Below are 21630 nucleotides of genomic sequence, written 5' to 3' on the forward strand. Positions count from 1 at the left end.
GGCAGGCTCAGGGTCAGGCAGAGTAGTCAGGGTAGGCGAGTACAGACGGGACAGGCAAGGGTCAAAACCAGGAGGCTGAGAAAAAGAGAGGCTGGGAAAAACAGGAGTTGACAGGACACACGCTGGTAAGCTTGACAAACAAGACGAACTGGCAACAGACAAACAGAGAACACAGGTATAAGTACACCGGGGATAATGGGGAAGATGGGAGACACCTGGAGGGGGGTAGAGACAATCACAAAGACAGGTGAAACAGATCAGGGCATGACAAACACGAAGGTGGTCTCCATTTTGCTCTAAGACCCCCCCAAGTGTAACAGGACTCGTCTGAATGTAACGCATACTAATTAATGGAACTATGGAAAAATAAGGGGTGAAATATGTATCCAAAAGAACTAAAGTATTTCCTGAGCTTTCGTATTCATCATCAAGATATACGACTTCAAAACCTTATTCCTTATTATTTATTTTTTGCCATTTATGAATGTGTTATTCAATGCGTTTCTATGGGCTATAATAGTAAAGGCTTAGACTTTTAGAGGTTTAATGCGTGCAGGTGGGACAGGGATGAGATAAGTGGTTTGTGTGTGTTCATGGTGTGCGTGGTCATGCGTCTGTTTGTGGTTAAGGGACTGTTTAGTTGAGCTGTTTTTGGAAATCTCTCTCTGGTTGTGTGTTGTCAGTCATTCGTTCTGTCATTATTAGGTTACGTCAAAACCATACACAGCCAGTCATGACATGCCCAGACAGGCTGACACCCAGCCTTTTCATACACTTTCAGTTTGAAGTTTTAGCCTGCCCCACACACTCTCTCTCACACACACACCTGCTGTGTGTGCTCTGTTTTCCTTGTGTGTGTGTGTGTGTGTGTGTGTGTGTGTGTGTGTGTGTGTGTGTGTGTGTGTGTGTGTGTGCATTCAACAGATGAGTGAATAGGTGGAAAGGTTGTACTGACTCTAGTCTCTGGCTGGCATGACAGTGCAGTTGGTTGAGATTGTGTCATATAGTCCCAAGATAAAGAGTCTAAAGGTTCTTTCAAACAAAACCATATCCCCATTAGACACCTTGCTTCCTGGTGAATTTCCAGCTCAGCTTGTCTTTTGTTGTGGGAAATAAGTATGTCTGCTGATAAGAAGAAAGTGACTCCCTGGAGAAACAAATCATTATATGGAGGGATTGAGTTCCATGGTAGACCATTGCCACCGCAATACATATTAAGTGCCACAGTGCTTACCGAAGAAGCAATACCTTAGGCAATAGTGATACCTGCTGCTATAGGAAATATGTATGACAGGCAGAGAAGTAATCAGATTTTAATGGGGAGGTTCCAGCCAGGGGCTCTGTATCCTGGGATTCTATCCATCTGCCCAGATACAGAACAGTAACCCTGGTCGGGTCTGCTCCACCCACTCCACCCTCACTTTTTTACTACTGGAATAAGTGGGCACTTATCTAGGCCTCTGGTCCCAACCATGTCCCTTACACAATTACCTTGTCGTTAATAATCTGTACATAAAATGGATTAAGTTCTATAGCACTTAAGATACAAGCTGTTGAATTGATTACCTATTTCTGCCACGTGTGCATGCACACACACACTCACAACGCTACACCTATATCTTTAAATATACAGTGGGGCAAAAAAGTATTTAGTCAGTCACCAATTGTGCAAGTTCTCCCACTTAAAAAGAGGAGAGAGGCCTGTAATATTCATCATAGGTACACTAACTATGACAGACAAAATGAAACAAAAAATCCAGAAAATCACATTGTAGTGATTTTTAATGAATTTATTTGCAAATTATGGTGGAAAATAAGTATTTGGTCAATAACAAAAGTTAATCTCAATACTTTGTTATATACCCTTTGTTGGCAATGACAGAGGTCAAACGTTTTCTGTAAGTCTTCACAAGGTTTTCACACACTGTTGTTGGTATTTTGGCCCATTCCTCCATGCAGATCTCCTCTAGAGCAGTGATGTTTTGAGGTTGTTGCTGGGCAACACGGACTTTCAACTCCCTCCAAAGATTTTCTATGGGGTTGAGATCTGGAGACTGGCTAGGCCACTCCAGGACCTTGAAATGCTTCTTACGAAGCCACTCCTTCGTTGCCCGGGCGGTGTGTTTGGGATCATTGTCATGCTGAAAGACCCAGACACGTTTCATCTTCAATGCCCTTGCTGATGGAAGGAAGTTTTCACTCAAAATCTCACGATACATGGCCCCATTCATTCTTTCCTTTACACGGATCAGTCGTCCTGGTCCCTTTGCAGAAAAACAGCGCCAAAGCATGATGTTTCCACCCCCATGCTTCACAGTAGGTATGGTGTTCTTCGGATGCAACTCAGCATTCTTTGTCCTCCAAACACGACGAGTTGAGTTTTTACCAAAAAGTTATATTTTGGTTTCATCTGACCATATGACATTCTCCCAATCTTCTTCTGGATCATCCAATGCTCTCTAGCAAACTTCAGACGGGCCTGGACATGCACTGGATTAAGCAGGGGGACACGTCTGGCAGGGGGACACGCCTGGCGGCGTAGTGTGTTACTGATGGTAGGCTTTGTTACTTTGGTCCCAGCTCTCTGCAGGTCATTCACTAGGTCCCCCCGTGTGGTTCTGGGATTTTTACTCACCGTTCTTGTGATCATTTTGACCCCACGGGGTGAGATCTTGCGTGGAGCCCCAGATCGAGGGAGATTATCAGTGGTCTTGTATGTCTTCCATTTCCTAATAATTGCTCCCACAGTTGATTTCTTCAAACCAAGCTGCTTACCTTTTGCAGATTCAGTCTTCCCAGCCAGGTGCAGGTCTACAATTTTGTTTCTGGTGTCCTTTGACAGCTCTTTGGTCTTGCAAATAGTGGAGTTTGGAGTGTGACTGTTTGAGGTTGTGGACAGGTGTCTTTTATACTGATAACAAGTTCAAACAGGTGCTATTAATACAGGTAACGAGTGGAGGACAGAGGAGCCTCTTAAAGAAGAAGTTACAGGTCTGTGAGAGCCAGAAATCTTTCTTGTTTGTTGGTGACCAAATAATTATTTTCCACCATAATTTGCAAATAAATTCATAAAAAATCCTACAATGTGATTTTCTGGATGTTTTTTTCAAATTTTGTCTGTCATAGTTGAAGTGTACCTATGATGTAAATTACAGGCCTCTCTCATCTTTTTAAGTGTGAGAACTTGCACAATTGGTGGCTGACTAAATACTTTTTTGCCCCACTGTAATAGCAAAACATTGACTGACTGGGTGGGTGGGTTCCTCCAGGGTGGGTGGGTTCCTCCAAACCTGTGCAGTCCAGCTAGTTTATTTCTGTCAAGCAAAACAAAAGTTTCCAAAATGACAACAATGACTAAAAATAGAACCTGGCGTGTCTGTTGTCACCAGTTGCCGAACCTCCTGGGCCCTGCTGTGAAGGCCAGTGGTTCTTAGAGGATGAGGGAGTCAGTATGAGGGCTGGGGGAAGGTGGCCTGCTGTTCTACATCTGTGTAGTCAAATCAAATTCCTTTTGTCACGTGCCGAATACAACAGGTGTAGACCTTACTGTGAAATGCTGACTTACTTTTTATTCATTTATTTATTTTTATTTCACCTTTATTTAACCAGGTAGGCCAGTTGGTGAAAGGTGAAATAAATAAATAAATAAAAAAAGCACATGGAATAAGCAAATGTACAGTCAATAACACAATAGAAAAATCAATGTACAGTGTATGCAAATGTAGTAAGATTAGGGAGGTTAAAGTGTAGTTCCAAGATGGCGTAGCAGTCGTTCGTGTGTTGTGTTCGTCTTGGTCTCATCCCGTGTCTTATTCCGTGTAAATAGCCGTTTTTTCCCTTCTTTTTCTCATATACATTTTAATCTCACTTTTTATCTACGAACTAAATATACTTTCCTGCAACCCGCCTCACCCAATGTGGTACGGATCTGCTATTTTTATTCCTTATAACTGGAACCTCCATCAGGAGCTGTTGGCCGGGGTAGGGGTAGCCAGGTGGAAATCATGGCCAGCCGTAGAAAAATGCCTATTGACATTCTTGATTATCGTGGATTTATCGGTGGTGACAGTGTTTCCTAGCCTCAGTGCAGTGGGCAGCTGGGAGGAGGTGCCCTTATTCTCCATGGACTTTTTGGTGTCCCAAAACATTTTGGAATTAGTGCTACAGGATGCAAATTTCTGTTTGAAAAAGCTAGCTGTAGCTTTCCTAACTGACTGTATATATTGGTTCCTGACTTCCCTGAAAAGTTGCATATCGCGGGGGCTATTTGATGCTAATGTGGTACGCCACAGGATGTTTTTGTGCTGGTTAAGGGCAGTCAAGTCTGGAGTGAACCAAGAGCTATATCTGTTCTTAGTTCTACACTTTTTGAATGGGGCATGCTTATTTAAGATGGTGAGGAAAGCACTTTTAAAGAACAACCAGGCATCCTCTACTGACGGGATGAGGTCTATATCCTTCCAGGATACCCAGGCCAGGTTGATTAGAAAGGCCTGCTCGCTGAAGGGTTTTAGGGAGTGTTTGACAGGGATAAGGGGTGGTCGTTTGACTGCGGGCCCATTACGGATGCAGGCAATGAGGCATGATCGCTTAGATCCTGGTTGAAGACAGCAGAGGTGTATTTAGAGGGCAAGTTGGTCAGGATGATATCTATGAGGGTGCCCATGTTTATGGATTTAGGGTTGTACCAAGTAGGTTCCTGAGAGCATCTAACTTAGATTGTAGGACGGCCAGGGTGCTAAGCATATCGCAGTTTAGGTCATCTAACAGTACGAACTCTGAAGATAGTAGGGGGGCAAGCAATTCGCAAATGGTGTCCAGGGCACAGCTGGGGGCTGCGGGGGTCTATAACAAATGGTACCAGTGAGAGACTTATTTATGGAAAGGTGGATTTTTAAAAGTCGAAGCTCGAACTGTTTTGGCACAGACCTGGATAGTATGACAGAACTCAGCAGGCCATCTCTGCAGATTGCAACTCCACCCCCTTTGGCAGTTCTATCTTGACTGAAAATGTTGTAGTTGGGGATGGAAATGTCAAATTTTTTGGTGGCCTTCCTAAGCCAGGATTCAGACACAGCTAGGACATCAGGGTTGGCGGAGTGTGCTAAAGCAGTGAATAAAACAAACTTAGGGAGGAGGCTTCTGATGTTAACATGCATTAAACCAAGGCTTTTACGGTTACAGAAGTTAACAAATGAGAGTGCCTGGGGAATAGGTGTAAAGCTGGGGGCTACAGGGCCTGGGTTAACCTCTGCATCAACAGAGGAACAGAGGAGGAGTAGGATAAGGGTACGCCTGAAGTCTATAAGAACTGGTTGTCTAGTGCGTTGGGAACAGAGAATAAAAGGAGCAGATTTCTGGGGGTGGTAGAATAGATTCAGGGCATAATGTACAGACGTGAGTACAGTGGAGGTAAACCTAGGCATTTAGTGACGATGAGAGTGCTTGCATCTCTGGAGACACCAGTTAAGCCAGGTGAGGTCTCCCCATGTTTTGGTTGTGTGACAAAAGAGCTATCTAAGGCATGTTGAGCTGGACTAAAGGATCTACAGTGAAATAAAACAATAACTACCCGAAACAGCAGAAGACAAGCCATATTGACATTAGAGAGAGGTATATGTAGCCGAGTGATCATAGGGTCCAAAGAGCAGTAATAGGTGAGTCAGGGAGCTGTTCGGTAGTCGCTACTATGGAGCTAGCAGATGGGTCTTCGGCGACGTCACCACGGAAAAGCCTCCTGAAACCACATCGGATGATTACGTCGGCAGACCAGTCGCGATAGATTGGCGTGGCTCCATGTTGGCAATAAAGGGTCCAGGCCAATTGGCAAAAGAGCTATTGTAGCCCACGAATTAGTGGGTATACCTCTTCGGCTAGCCGGGAGATGGGCCGAGCTCAAGGCTAGCTCAAGGCTAACTGGTGCTTGCTTCAGTACAGAGGCGTTAGCCAGCAGTAGCTACTTGGTTGCAGCTAGCTAGTAGTGATGATCCGGTGTAATGGCCCAGAGTTTGCCGCAGGAATCCGGCGATATGGTGGAGAAAAGGATTCCGATATGCTCTGGGTTGATATCGCTTTGTGCAGACTGGCAGGTAGTGACCGAGCTATAGCTGGCTGGTGTCCGAGCTAAAGGTGAAGACCGCTAGCTGTGGCTAAAAGTGACTACTAGCTAGTAGCTGGCTAGTTACTGATGGAGGTTCCAGTTATAACATATAACAATAGCAGATCTGTACCACATTGGGTGAGGCGCGTTGCAGGAAAGTATATTTAGATCATATGTTTAAAGTGAGATTAAAAATATATATGAAAAAAAATGAGGAAACCAACTATTTACATGGGACAAGACGGGACAAGACAAACACACATCCGACTGCTACACCATCTTGGATAAAGTAAGGAAAAAAAGCTAGCCTTTGCTTTCCTAACTGACTGTGTATATTGGTTCCTGTCTTCCCTGAAAAGTTGCATATCACAGGGGCTATTCGATGCTAATGCAGTACTTACAAGCCCTTAAATCTTCTTAAGGCTAGGCGTCCCGCTAGTGGGACACCTATTGACAACATCCAGGGAAATTGGAGGGCGCGCAATTCAAATAAATAATCATAATATTAAACATTTATGAACATACAAGTATCTTATATCGTTTAAAAGCTTAAATGATTGTTTATCTAACTGCATTGCCGATTTATAATAGGCTTTACAGCGAAAGCATACCATGCGATTGTTTGATGACGGCGGCCACATCAACATATTTTTCAACATAAAATCACACATAGCGATTAAATTTAATATCTTCCTCTCTTTGCAATCCCAAGGGTCCCAGCTAAAACATGAATGGTCGTTTTGTTAGATAAAATTCTTCTTTATATCCCAAAATGTATGTTTAGTTGGCGCCATCGATTTCAGTAATCCACTCGTTCAACATGCAGACAAAGGAGTCCAAAAAGTCAAACAGTATTTCTATTTAATCCTCAGGTATCCTAAAATGTAAATAAACTATAATGCAGTTAAAAAAAAGTTAAATAATTAAAGAGCAGCAGTAAAATAACAATAGCGAGGCTATTTACAGGGGGTACCAGTACAGAGTCAAATTGCGGGGGCACCGGTTAGTTGAGGTAATTGAGGTAATATGTACATGCAGGTAGATCATAAACAGAGAGTATCAGCAGTGTAAAAGGGGGGGGGGGCAATGCAAATAGTCTGGTTAGCCATTTGATGAGATGTTCAGTATTCTTGTGGCTTGGGGGTATAAGTTGTTTAGAAGCCTCTCGGACCTAGACATGGCGCTCCAGTACTGCTTACTCTGTGGTAGCAGAGAGAACAGTCTATGACTAGGGTGGCTGGAGTCTTTGACAATTTTTAGGGCCTTCCTTTGACACCACATGGAGGTCCTGGATGGCAGGAAGCTTGGCCCCAGTGACGTACTGGGCCTTACGCACTACCCTTAATAGTGCCTTGCGATCAGAGGTTGAGCAGTTGCCATAACAGGAAGTCAGAATGCTCTCGATGATGCAGCAGTAGAAGCTTTTGAGGATCTGAGGACCCATGCCACATCTTTTCAGAATCTTGAGGGGGAATAGGTTTTGTCATGCTCTCTTCATGACTGTCTTGGTGTGCTTGGACCATGTTAGTATGTGAGAATGCTGTTCATCGACTACAGCTCGGCATTCAACACCATAGTACCCTCCAAGCTCGTCATCAAGCTCGAGACCCTGGGTCTCGACCCCGCCCTGTGCAACTGGGTACTGGACTTCCTGACGGGCCGCCCCCAGGTGGTGAGGGTAGGCAACAACATCTCCACCCCTCTGATCCTCAACACTGGGGCCCCACAAGGGTGCGTTCTGAGCCCTCTCCTGTACTCCCTGTTTACCCACGACTGCGTGGCCACGCACGCCTCCAACTCAATCATCAAGTTTGCGGACGACACAACAGTGGTAGGCTTGATTACCAACAACGACGAGACGGCCTACAAGGAGGAGGTGAGGGCCCTCGGAGTGTGGTGTCAGGAAAATAACCTCACACTCAACGTCAACAAAACTAAGGAGATGATTGTGGACTTCAGGAAACAGCAGAGGGAACACCCCCCTATCCACATCAATGGAACAGTAGTGGAGAGGGTAGCAAGTTTTAAGTTCCTTGGCATACACATCACAGACAAACTGAATTGGTCCACTCACACAGACAGCATCGTGAAGAAGGCGCAGCAGCGCCTCTTCAACCTCAGGAGGCTGAAGAAATTCGGCTTGTCACCAAAAGCACTCACAAACTTCTACAAATGCACAATCGAGAGCATCCTGGCGGGGTGTATCACCGCCTGGTATGGCAACTGCACCGCCCTCAACCGTAAGGCTATCCAGAGGGTAGTGAGGTCTGCACAACGCATCACCGGGGGCAAACTACCTGCCCTCCAGGACACCTACACCACCCGATGCTACAGGAAGGCCATAAAGATCATCAAGGACATCAACCACCCGAGCCACTGCCTGTTCACCCCGCTGTCATCCAGAAGGCGAGGTCAGTACAGGTGCATCAAAGCTGGGACCGAGAGACTGAAAAACAGCTTCTATCTCAAGGCCATCAGACTGTTAAACAGCCACCACTAACATTGAGTGGCTGCTGCCAACACACTGTTAATGACACTGACTCAACTCCAGCCACTTTAATAATGGGAATTGATGGGAAATTATGTAAATATATCACTAGCCACTTTAAACAATGCTACCTTATATAATGTTACTTACCCTACATTATTCATCTCATATGCATATGTATATACTGTACTCTATATCATCGACTGCATCCTTATGTAATACATGTATCACTAGCCACTTTAACTATGCCACTTTGTTTACATACTCATCTCATATGTTATACTGTACTCGATATCATCTACTGTATCTTGCCTATGCTGCTTTGTACCATCACTCATTCATATATCCTTATGTACATATTCCTTATCCCCTTACACTGTGTATAAGACAGTAGTTTTTTTGGAATTGTTAGTTAGATTACTTGTTTGTTATTACTGCATTGTCGGAACTAGAAGCACAAGCATTTCGCTACACTCGCATTAACATCTGCTAACCATGTGTATGTGACAAATAAAATTTGATTTGATTTGATTTGATTTGGTGATGTGGATACCAAGGAACTTGAAACTCTCAACCTGCTCCTCTACAGCCCCTTCGATGAGAATGGGGGCGTGCTCGGTCCTCCTTTTCCTGTAGTCCACAATCATCTCCTTTGTCTTGATCACGTTGAGGGAGAGGTTGTGGTCCTGGCACCACATGGCCAGGTCTCTGATCTGCTCCCACTGTTGTGTCATCAGCAAACTTAATGATGGTGTTGGAGTCATGCCTGGCCATGCAGTCATGAGTCAACAGAGAGTACAGAAGGGGACTGAGCACGCACCCCTGAGGGGCCCCCGTGTTGAGGATCAGCATGGCGGATGGGTTGTTACCTACCCTTACCACCTGGGGGCGGGATCCAGTTGCAGAGAGAGGTGTTTAGTCCCAGGGCCTTAGCTTAGTGATGAGCTTTGAGGGCACTATGGTGTTGAACGCTGAGCTGTAGTCAATGACATAGGTGTTCCTTTTGTCCAGGTGTGAAAGGGCAGTGTGGAGTGCAATAGAGATTGCATCATCTGTGGATCTGTTGGGGCGGTATGCAAATTGGAGTGGGTCTAGGGTTTTGGGATAATAGTGTTGATGTGAGCCATGACCAGCCTTTCAAAGCACTTCATGGCTACAGACGTGAGTGCTACTGGTCGGTAGTAATTTAGGTACCTTAGTGTTAATTTACCTTAGTGTTCTTGGGCACAGGGACTATAGTGGCCTGCTTGAAACATGTTAGAATTACAGACTCAGACAGGGAGAGGTTGAACATGTCAGAAGACACTTGCCAGTTGGTCAGCGCATGCTCAAAGTACACGTCCTGGTAATCCGTCTGGCCCCGCGGCCTTGTGAATGTTGACCTGTTTTAAGGTCTTACTCACATCGGCTACAGAGAGTGTGATCACACAGTTTTTGCTTATAAGCAGGAATCAGGAGTATATAATTATGGTCAAATTTTCCAAATGTAGGGCGAGGGAGAGGTTTGTATGTGTCTCTGTGTGTGGAGTAAAGGTGGTCTAGAGTTTTTTTCCCTCTGGTTGCACATTTAACATACTGGTAGAAATGAGGTAAAACGGATTTAAGTTTCCCTGCATTAAATTCCCCGGCCACTAGAAGTGCCGCCTCTGGATGAGGGTTTTTGCTTAGGGCCTTATATAGCTCATTGAGTGCTGTCTAAGTGCCAGCATCAGTTTGTGGTGGTACAAAGAATATAGATGAAAACTCTCTTGGTAGATAGTGTCGTCCACACATTGTCATGAGATTCTCTACCTCAGGCGAGCGAAACCTCAAGACTTCCTTAGATATCGTGCACCAGCTGTTATTTACAAATATACATAGAGCGTCACCCCTTGTCTTACCATAGGCCGCTGTTCTATGCTTCCGATACAGTGTGTAACCCGCTATACGTGCTTGTAGATTTTTCCACTTTATTATCCAGCGATTGTATGTTGGCCAATAGCACTGATGGCAAAGGCAGATTAGCCACTTGTCGCCGGATCCTTACAAGGCACTCCGATCTCCTTCTGCGATTTCGCCGTCTGACGGGGATGAGGGCCTCGTCGGGGGTCTGGAGAAAATCCTTCTCTTCCGACTCATTAGTCTCAGTGCTTTTCTCAGCTGCTGACTCAATGTTAAATGCATTGAGGTCCATTGTTGTGTGGACTTAGTAACGTTATGGTCAGCCAGGTTATTGGGAATAGGCTTTATGAAGTAGAAATCTGATAACCGGGTCTCATCATTTCAGTGAAGCAGGGAAAGAAATAGCTTTTTATTTCCATGAGTATTGTGAGGTACTACAATGAAATGAACATGCCACAATAAGAAACTAGGCAAAAAGTTGATTCAAGGTTTTCCCAACTGTAGAAACGTATACTCAGTGGCTCTCTAGATCTTTACAAAAACTAATAGACCTAGATAATATCCAAATCCTCAGTCTCCTGCCTCCCTCACTGTATCATGCCACAAGGCAAGACCTAGATGCAGACACAGGAGGCAGATGGTTGGAGTCTAACAATGTTAATCAATCAAAAGGGGTAGGCAAGAGAATGGTCGTGGACAGGCAAAAAAGTCAAAACCAGGTCAGAGTCCAGGAGGTACAGAGTGGCAGACAGGCTCGTGGTCAAGGCAGGCAGAATAGTCAGGCAGGCAGGTACAATGTCCAGAAACAGGAAAGGGTCAAAACCGTGAGGACTAGAAAAAGGCGAATGCAAAAAGCATGCGAACGGGAAAACCACTGGTTGACTTGGAAACATACAAGACGAACTGGCACAAAGAGACAGGAAACACAGGGATAAATACACTGGGGAAACAAGCGACACCTGGAGGGGGTGGAGACAATAACGAGGACAGGTGAAACTGATCAGGGTGTGAGGGGTGTGACACACTGGGCCAAACACCACTTCCTGCGCCCTTTTGTCCATTTCATCCGACCTCTTTCATCCGTTTACTATGGAGACAATGCAGGAACCACATGGTTGCCAGGTAATTAGGACTCCACCACAGAAACCCTGTGATGGACTGTCGCCAGGGAGACCAGAGGTGGGAAAATTCATTGTGGTAAAATAACAGGGGTTGATGGTGGTATATGGGTTAAACCTTCTTTTCATGGCTTGCCAGTAGATTCCGGAATTCACCAGTCCAGCACTTGGGTACCTCATCTCAGAAATCTCTGAGTGAGCTATACTGAACAAAACATAGAACTATTTTAAATATTTTTCCCCAATTTCGTGATATCCAATTGGTAGTTACAGTCCTGTCCCATCGCTGCAACTCCTGTACGGACTCGGGAGAAGCAAAGGTCGAGAGCCGCGCGTCCTCCTAAACAAACTCCACCAAGCCACACTGCTTCTTGACACAACGCCCGCTTAACACGGAAGCCGGCCGCACCAATGTGTCAGAGGAAACACCGTACACCTGCCGACCGCGTGCATTGCGCCCGGCCCGCCACAGGAGTCGCTAGTGCACAATGGGACAGGAACATGCCTGCCAGCCAAACCCTCCCCTAACCCGGACGACGCTGGGATAATTGTACTCCACCCCATGGGTCTCACGGTCATGGCCAGCTGCAACAGAGCCTGGACACAAACCAGGATCTCTAGTCGCACAGCTAGGACAGCGATCAAATCAAATCAAATGTATTTATATAGCCCTTCGTACATCAGCTGATATCTCAAAGTGCTCTACAGAAACCCAGCCTAAAACCCCAAACAGCAAGCAATGCAGGTGTAGAAGCACGGTGGCTAGGAAAAACTCCCTAGAAAGGCCAAAACCTAGGAAGAAACCTAGAGAGGAACCAGGCTATGTGGGGTGGCCAGTCCTCTTCTGGCTGTGCCAGGTGGAGATTATAACAGAATATGGCCAAGATGTTCAAATGTTCATAAATGACCAGCATGGTCGTATAATAATAAGGCAGAACAGTTGAAACTGGAGCAGCAGCACGGTCAGATGGACTGGGGACAGCAAGGAGTCATCATGTCAGGTAGTCCTGGGGCATGGTCCTAGGGCTCAGGTCCTCCGAGAGAGAGAAAGAAAGAGAGAAGGAGAGAATTAGAGAACGCACACTTAGATTCACACAGGACACCGAATAGGACAGGAGAAGTACTCCAGATATAACAAACTGACCCTAGCCCCCCGACACATAAACTACTGCAGCATAAATACTGGAGGCTGAGACAGGAGGGGTCAGGAGACTTAGACCACTGCATCACTCGGGAGGCCACATACAACAATTTCTAATGTTTTACTCTGTTACAGTTCATATGAGGAAATCAGTCAACTGAAATATATTCATTAGGCCCTAATCTATGGATTTCACATGACTGGGAATACAGATATGCATATGTAGGTCAAAGATACATTGCATAAAAAAATGGGTCTCGAAATGGGCCTGAGGATATTTCTGTGCATTAAAATTGCCATCAATAAAATGTCAGTAGCTTATGCCTGCCCATACCATAACCCCACCACCACCCTGGGGAACTCTGTTCACAACATTGAGGTTAGCAAATCGCTCCCCCACATGACGCCATACACGTGGTCAGCGGTTGTGAGGCCGGTTGGATGTACTGTCAAATTCTCTAAAATGATGTTGGAAGCGACTTATGGTAGAGAAGTTAATTCAGTTCTCTGGCAACAGTTCTGGTGGACATTCCTGCAGTCAGCATGCCAATTGCAAGTTCCCTCAAAACATCTGTGGCATTGTGGCCACCAAGGCCTTTTATTGTCCCCAGCACAAGGTGCACCTGTGTAATGATCATGCTGTTTAATCAGCTTATTGATATGCCACACATCTCAGGTGGATTATCTTGGCAAAGGAGAAATGCTCAATAACTGGGATGTAAACAAATTTGTGCACAACATTTGAGAGAAATAAGCTTTTTGTGCGTATGCAACATTTCTGGGATCGTTTATTTCAGCTCATGAAACATGGGACCAACACTTTACATGTTGCATTTATATTTTGGTTCAGTGTAGCCATCTCTTTTAGGATAGTGTTTTTCATTGGACTTGAAATAGCCACCAAGTAACCTCCAGATTGACCAAATGTCACATATTACACAATGTCCCCCCACTCCCTGCCTGCCCTGAAGTGACATAGTCCTGTCTAAGGGTTGGGTTGATAGTGTGTCACAGCACGTCTGTGTAGAATGTCATAGCAACTTGTTTGGGATAACCACGCACACATTTCCCACATTTCTCTCTCATCCTTCTCTCCTTACTTTATCTCTGGCACACATACCTCCCTGTCTCAGTCTTCTACCCATCTGTTTCAGGTCTCCTTCCATCCTCTTTCTCATTCCTCTCTCCATCTCTCTCTCTCTGTGTCCAGGCTGTACCAGTGAAGCTGTCCCTGGATGCTTTGCTGCAGATGTCCAGTTGTCAGGTGCAGGACACCATGAGACAGCTGGGCTCTGAACCAGAGGAGTGCTCCCGACTCACTGCTGCCCTCTCCTGCCTAAAGAGTGCCAGTGAGACATGTTTTCTGTAATTAATAACAGTGCTTATTGATGCTGTGTGCTCTGTAGTTTAGTACTGTTTGTAACTCTAACTTCTGACTTCTGCTTTAGGTGGGGACATCAGAGAAGACCCAGGAACCTGGATATCAGAGCCGCTCCGCCGTGACAGTAACACCTTACCTCCTCCGGACCGTCGCCCCTCCACCCCCGCCACACTACCCCGTGGCTCCATCCTCAGTCCGCATACCCACGCCCGTTCTGTCTCTGTGACTGTCGTACCCTGTGTGGACGATAAGGGGCATCAAGTCTACACAGGAGGCATGTCGGACGCTTTCCCCTCCTCGCCACTGCTCTTCTCCAATTCCCCTCCCTCCAAGAGACGCGCCAAGCACCCTCCACGCATGTCCCCCTCCCGAAAATTGCTGCAACTCCCCTTCAATATCACCCTCACACGCAGCAAGAGCCACGAGTCACAGCTGGCCAACCGCATAGAAGAGCCAGTGCCCAACAACAAGTGGGTGTTTCTCTATTATGTCATCTTTAATTAAATTAATTAAGGCAGCCATTTTGTTGTGTTCCTTTGTTGATTGAACTAGCTATTTTGTGTTTTCTTTTATTGAATATGAGCGACAATTTTCATAGCAAGTGTGGGTGTTTGAGTTAAAACCTATGGAATGAGTTGGTTTCTCTGTGAATGATGTGTCTGTTCTCTGAGTGACCCACACAGCTAGCCCTCTCTTTGTTCTGCAGGGGTGGGAAGAAGAACAAGCTGCTCCTGAATGTGCACATTAACAGTAGCAGTGGGAACGGGTGTGAAGACTCCACCCGGACCCCTGGCCCAGCCACCACCCCCTACACCCTCCCAGGAACCCCTACGCTGCTGGAGCGTGAGTCCTGATGCCCCAGTGGAACCTGGGAACTCTGCCTTTCTGTTTCCCTCTCTACTTGATTGGAACTACATCACTTTTCTCCTTTTTCTTTCTCCCACTCTTTGTTTCTCTCCCTCTTCCTCCGCCTCCAACTTTCTAGCTCCTGTCCTCTGTTCCCCTTTCTGTCTAGTTCCTCTCACACTCCCTCCCTCTCTCTCTCATTCCCTTCCAGATAACCTAGCATTGCACCGGGGGTCTCCACAGATGATGAGGAGGGATATCGGCCTCTCTGTAACACACAGGTAGGACACATCATCAAGACCTGTGTCACACCATACTTACGTATCTATCGTTTAAGCCCTAGAGGCCCTCAGGGTCTTAGTGGAGTTTGTGATGGGACTGTGAAAAAATACATCCCGGTTTTGAGCTCAGCGTTCTACCTTGGCACAGACCACAAACATTTCTTGCATCGGTCTGGTGAGAATGGCGTCTCAAGAACCTGAGAATTTGAGTTATGCAGACACTCAGCCAGACCCGTGTTTATCTGACTGGAAAGTGTATATTTATTCATTTTGATATTGCATGAAAGTTCTGGGAAAATAAATAACAGATTCCAATGAAAACCATTTCGGATATGACAGAATTCCAACACACTTCTCTTGAACATCCCAGTTTGTCCACTACCCAGTAGGAAACTCCAACATTAGAAGCTGTGATATAACTGAAATATATTCATGCTTTGCTCTCTCTCCTTCTAAGGTTTTCAACCAAATCCTGGCTCTCACAGACATGCCAGGTGTGTCAGAAGAACATGATGTTTGGTGTTAAATGCAAACACTGCAAGTAAGAAGAAACCTTCCATACATCGCCGCTTTAATTTGTTCACAAGTCATTCTTTACTCCTCTGCGAACTACTCTCTCCTCTGCTTCCAGGTTAAAGTGCCATAACAAATGTACCAAAGATGCCCTTCCCTGCAGGATATCTTTTCTCCCACGTAAGACCTGGTCCATTCCTGCATACAAAACGGCAAAAAATGCACACTGTAATGATCCTTTTCCCGGTACATCCCAAGAATGTACATTCAGTACTGAGTCATTGTTCCCTATATTTCAGTCCCGCAAATCCGCCGGGCAGAATCCGTACCATCAGATATCAATAATCAAATTGACCGTACGGCAGAGTTACCAATCCAGTTTGGCACTTTACCTAAGGTGCTAACCAGAAAGGTAGAAAAAAATGTTTTAGCATACGTGTGTATGTGTATTAATAGTAATGTCACCATACATGGAACCTCTAATTTGTCCTGAACCTTAATTTATGAAACCTTTCTGTTGAAAACCCTCTCTTTCAGGACAACCCTCCCATGCTGAGCCAGATGGATTCCAGCAGTAACCCTTCCTCCACCACTTCCTCTACGCCCTCCTCGCCCACCCCCTTCCAGCAGAGCAACCCCCCCAGCATCAACGCCACACCGCCCCCCAACTCCTCGCCCGGCCCCCAAGGGCCCCGAGACAGCCGCTTCCACTTCCCAGGTCGGGCCCTCACAATGACAGGCCCAAGCACGCTCTAGATTCCTACTCTGTTCCACAAACATGTAACTCCAAAGCAACAGTACTCCAGTATCTCTCACAGGCCCCCACCCCAAAGACTCTAGATTCCTACTCTGTTCCACAAACATGTAACTCCAAAGCTACAGTACTCCAGTATCTCTCACAGGCCCCCACCCCAAAGACTCTAGATTCCTACTCTGTTCCACAAACATGTAACTCCAAAGCTACAGTACTCCAGTATCTCTCACAGGCCCCCACCCCAAAGACTCTAGATTCCTACTCTGTTCCACAAACATGTAACTCCAAAGCTACAGTACTCCAGTATCTCTCACAGGCCCCCACCCCAAAGACTCTAGATTCCTACTCTGTTCCACAAACATGTAACTCCATAGCTACAGTACTCCAGTATCTCTCACAGGCCCCCACCCCAAAGACTCTTGATTCCTACTCTGTTCCACAAACATGTAACTCCAAAGCAACAGTACTCCAGTATCTCTCACAGGCCCCCACCCCAAAGACTCTAGATTCCTACTCTGTTCCACAAACATGTAACTCCAAAGCTACAGTACTCCAGTATCTCTCACAGGCCCCCACCCCAAAGACTCTAGATTCCTACTCTGTTCTTCTAACTCACAACACTGAACTCCAAATCCACCCTAAACCAGTAATAGAACATCTCTAATCATACTCCAATTCATAATCACACTTAATTTGCTCTATTACCACTAATCATATCCTATTATAACATTTCCTTAACTGCTTGTGGCTTATCTAACCTTGTCTAACCCAATCATATCGCTCTCTCCTCTCCATTTTCCTCTGGTGGTTGTTTCTCATCTTGTCCTTTAGCTGGCTGTTATTTACAACCTAGACAACAGTTTATTTTCCCTGGTGAGTTAACACTGAGTTAATACCGCTCCCTCCATGTGTGTCCTGTAGTCCCGCCCAACTCGTAAAATACCATCCCCTTTTCATGTGTTGTCATCTGCCACTGTCCTTTATGACAAGCTTTTAGCAAAGCCATAATATTACATGCTGATAGCTTTGGCTTTTACAGTGCATGGCTGCTCTCTGGTGGACAAAAAGGTGAACTGACTGAATGCTGCTTGGTGCTGTGTATGGTCGGACAGAGTTAGAGGCAGCCATCACAATTTAGAGGATGCATGCTCTGAAGTGAAGTGAAGACAGATAGGGTTAGTTAAATAATAGTTTTACTATGAATCAGATATTTGTGTTCTTTTGCTCAACATCCTCATTGTCCCACACACAGATGTTTCCTCTTCACCATATCCTGTTGGACTACACTCTGAAGGCTACCATGACACTGGGTAAGAGGCAACAGCTTAGAGTCTGAGTAAAGTCCATTTAAAATATTGTGGTTTTTCACCCACATTGTCTACTGTAAGTCCCACCATAATTTACCATAGTTTCTACTAGACAGGGTTACGTTAAAATTAGGAACCGCTGTTTATGGTGATGTTTGTCCCCACAGAGACACACAGCAACTGGCACAATCAGAACCTCCATGTCAAGGACAGGAATGTGGAGCGGTGAGTACTCAAAATGGTGGCAGAAATAATAATAATAATCATTTATTAATTACATTTGTAAAGCACTTTTCATTATACAATAATAATCTCAAAGTGCATAAGATTAAATAGAAATAAACTAGTTCAAAAACAAATATGTACTGTGTGTCTAACCATCTCATAACAGCAACAATCAAAGTGTAGGAGGAAGGGTAGGACTGATGATAGAGAAGAACATTAAGGCCTGCTTTAAAAGCCCCAACAGTCTGAACAGCCCTGACATTATCAGGGAGGGAGTTCCATAGGTGTGGTGTTTGGGAGGAAACGGCACGGTCCCCCATTGTGCGGAGCCTGGTCCTGACGGCATGGAGGAGTTTAACGTGGCTTGAACGTAGGGGGCGTGGAGGTTCATGGGGGAGAATTGGTCTGACAGGTAGGTGGGTCAGATGCCATTTAGAGTTTTTCAGAAGAGGAGGAGAATATTATAGTCAATTATTTGAGGAACAGGTGGAGCTCAGCAAGAATGGGGGGGGTGGGCAGACTTTTTAGTTTATGTCAAGAACTGCGTTCCCATGATCAATTCTGGAGAAAATGAATACATGGATTAGCTTTTCTGCGTCAGATGTTGTGAGTGAGGGTATTAGGCGGGAGATGTTCTTCAGGTGAAAGAATGGCGTTTAACAGACTAATGTGGGCATTGAAGGAGAGAGCAGGGTCAAATTTCACACCCAAATTAGTGATGACTGATGAGAGTGGGATGATGTGGCTGTCTATGGCAGGGAGGATGCTGCATGGCGAATGCTGTAGGGCGGATGATGCAGGAGTTGATCTGCTGGGGGCTGTCTATCAATATTGCCTTTGTTTTGCTGCTGTTGAGTTGGAAGGAGTTGTTCTGCTTTTAAGATTTGACCTCTTCCAGACAGTCAGGCTTTGTCTGCGTAGCAGTGCAATTGGACACTGTGCCATCTGAAGATCTGGCCAAGTTGGAGCATGAAGAGGATAGGTGCTAACACCAACCCTTGTGGGACACCGCAGGCTATGGCAGACTCCTCTGATTTTTTTATTTTTAATTTTACCTTTATTTTACTAGGCAAGTCAGTTAAGAACAAATTCTTATTTTCAATGATGGCCTAGGAACAGTGGGTTAACTGCCTGTTCAGGGGCAGAACGACAGCTCGGGGATTTGAACTTGCAACCTTCCGGTTACTAGTCCAACACTCTAACCACTAGGCTACCCTGCCGCCCCTTGCCTCACTGAGGGTGATATTCTGCTTGCGGTTAGAGTGGTAGGAGTTAAACCAGTTTAGTGCAGTCCCACAGATTGGTAATGTGCTCTCTGAGGCGCTCCAGTAGAATGGCGTGATCTACTGTGTCAAAATCAGCACTGAGGTCCAGAAGAATCAAGATGGTGGGAGATCCTGTATCTGCAGCCATGAGCAGGTCATTTATAATGACAGGTCATTTATACTGTGCAAGGACCTAAAGCCAGACTGGTGAGCTTCATAAAGCTGGTTAGCACTGATGTGTGAGTGAAGCTGAGTTGCCACTATCTTTTCCAGGACTTTAGATACAAATGGGAGGTTGGAAATAGGCCTGTAGTTTGAGATGAGGTTTTGTTGAGCAAGGGGGTGATGACAGCAATGTTGAACACCTGTCCAGTATGGAGATAATTGTTGAACAGGTTGAAAGCAGCTGAGCATGTTTTGAACATTGACGTTACAATAGGGTCATGGGGGCCACCGGTAGTCTTCATTTTTTAGATATGGGTGGTGGGGTAGGAGCTAGAGTGGGGTTGAGGTTGGAGGATACAATGTTCTGTCCAATGGTGTTGATTTTAGCCTTGAAGAACTCAACAAATTGGTTGCATTCTTCGGTAGTTGCTGAGGAAGTGAAATAGAAGACGGTTCCATGTTTTGCAATGGGGAAATCACCCAGCAGCATTTACCTGATCAAGTGAGAGTTCTCTAGTCGAGTTGACTATGTGGTGCAATGATACTGATACGATCATTTTACCATATAGAAAAATGAATAAAAGGCTGGTTCTCTATTTCTCTAAGGAGATGTCGCCGGAGGAGATGGCTGACGTTCTTTTATGGTCCCCTAACCAGTTGTGCTATTGTGTGTGTTTTTTCAAATTATTTGTAACTTGTTTTGTACATAATGTTTCTGCCACCGTCTCTTATAACCGAAATGAGCTTCTAAATATCAAGATAGCGATTACTCACCCCATACTGGAAGAAGATTTTTTCTCCAGACACCCGACGAGGCCCTCATCCCCTTCATTTGCATGAGAAAGAGATGGAGATATCGGGGACGTAGGTCTGGGTGCTTGTAAGGATCCGACAGCGAGTGGGTAATCTGCCTTTACCATCGGTCCTATTAGTACAATTATTGGATAAAATGATAGACAAACAATGAGCACGTATATCCTACCGTTTTCAAGGAGTGGGACTCTAACCCGGAAGCTTATAAGAAATCCCGCTATGCCCTCCGACAAACCATCAAACAATCAAAGCGTCAATACAGGACTAAGATTGAATCGTACTACACCGGCTCCGATGCTCGTCGGATGTGGCAGGGCTTGCAAACTATTACAGACTACAAAGGGAAGCACAGCCGAGAGCTGCCCAGTGACACGAGCCTACCAGACAAGCTAAACTACTTCTATGATTGCTTCGGGGCAAGTAACACTGAAACATTCATGAGAGAATCAGCTATTCCAGACGACTGTGTGATCACGCTCTCCGTAGCCGGTGTGAGACCTTTAAACAGGTCAACATTCACAAGGCCGCAGAGCCAGACGGATTACCAGGACGTGTACTCCGAGCATGCGCTGACCAACTGGCAAGTGTCTTCTGACATTTTCAACTTCTCCCTGTCTGAGTCTGTAATACTAACATGTTTCAAGCAGACCACCATAGTTCCTGTGCCCAAGAACACTAAGGTGACCTGCCTAAATGACTACCGACCTGTAGCACTCACGTCTGGGGCCATGAAGTGCTTTAAAAGGCTGGTCATGGCTCACATCAACACCATTATCCCAGAAACCCTAGACCCACTCCAATTTGCATACCGCCTCAACAGATCCACAGATGATGCAATCTCTATTGCACTCCACACTGCCTTTCCCACCTGGACAAAAGGAACACCTATGAGAATGCTATTCATTGACTAAATCTCAGCGTTCAACACCATAGTGCCCTCCAAGCTCCACTAAGCTAAGGACCCTGGGACTAAACACCTCCCTCTGCAACTGGATCCTGGACTTCTTCACGGGCCCCCCCCAGGTGGTAAGGGTAGGTAACAACACATCCGCAACGCTGATCCTCAACATGGGGGCCCCTCAGGGGTGCGTGGAGCAGGGTGAGTAGTGGAGCAGGTTGAGTAGTGGAGCAGGTTGAGTAGTGGAGCAGGTTGAGTAGTGGAGCAGGTTGAGTAGTGGAGCAGGTTGAGTGCTTCAAGTTCCTTGGTGTCCACATCACCAACAAACTAACATGGTCCAAACACACCAAGACAGTCGTGAAGAGGGCTAGACAAAGCCTTTTCCCCCTCAGGAGACTGAAAAGATTTTCTATTAGTCTTTTCTATTAGTCCTCAGATCCTCAAAGTTATACAG

The 21630-nt window shown here is 45.6% G+C and overlaps 1 protein-coding gene across 3 annotated transcripts in view; it reads left to right on the plus strand.

Annotated features, from left to right (window-relative positions):
- Nucleotides 1-21630, plus strand: part of LOC109909227 (kinase suppressor of Ras 1) — a 60933-nt gene that overhangs the window by 31154 nt on the left and 8149 nt on the right. For 2 of the 3 annotated variants that reach the window (XM_031795553.1, XM_031795555.1), the window contains 11 exons: nt 13939-14077; nt 14177-14579; nt 14816-14952; nt 15167-15236; nt 15694-15777; nt 15868-15929; nt 16049-16161; nt 16287-16467; nt 17335-17376; nt 17756-17813; nt 17978-18035. In XM_031795553.1, the coding sequence (XP_031651413.1) occupies nt 13939-14077; nt 14177-14579; nt 14816-14952; nt 15167-15236; nt 15694-15777; nt 15868-15929; nt 16049-16161; nt 16287-16467; nt 17335-17376; nt 17756-17813; nt 17978-18035 (1347 nt within the window). The remainder of the gene's footprint in view (nt 1-13938; nt 14078-14176; nt 14580-14815; nt 14953-15166; nt 15237-15693; nt 15778-15867; nt 15930-16048; nt 16162-16286; nt 16468-17334; nt 17377-17755; nt 17814-17977; nt 18036-21630) is intronic. The other variant, XM_031795554.1, reaches the window with a different exon arrangement.

Source organism: Oncorhynchus kisutch, linkage group LG18, assembly GCF_002021735.2.
Source record: "Oncorhynchus kisutch isolate 150728-3 linkage group LG18, Okis_V2, whole genome shotgun sequence".
Classification (NCBI taxonomy): Eukaryota; Metazoa; Chordata; class Actinopteri; order Salmoniformes; family Salmonidae; genus Oncorhynchus; species Oncorhynchus kisutch.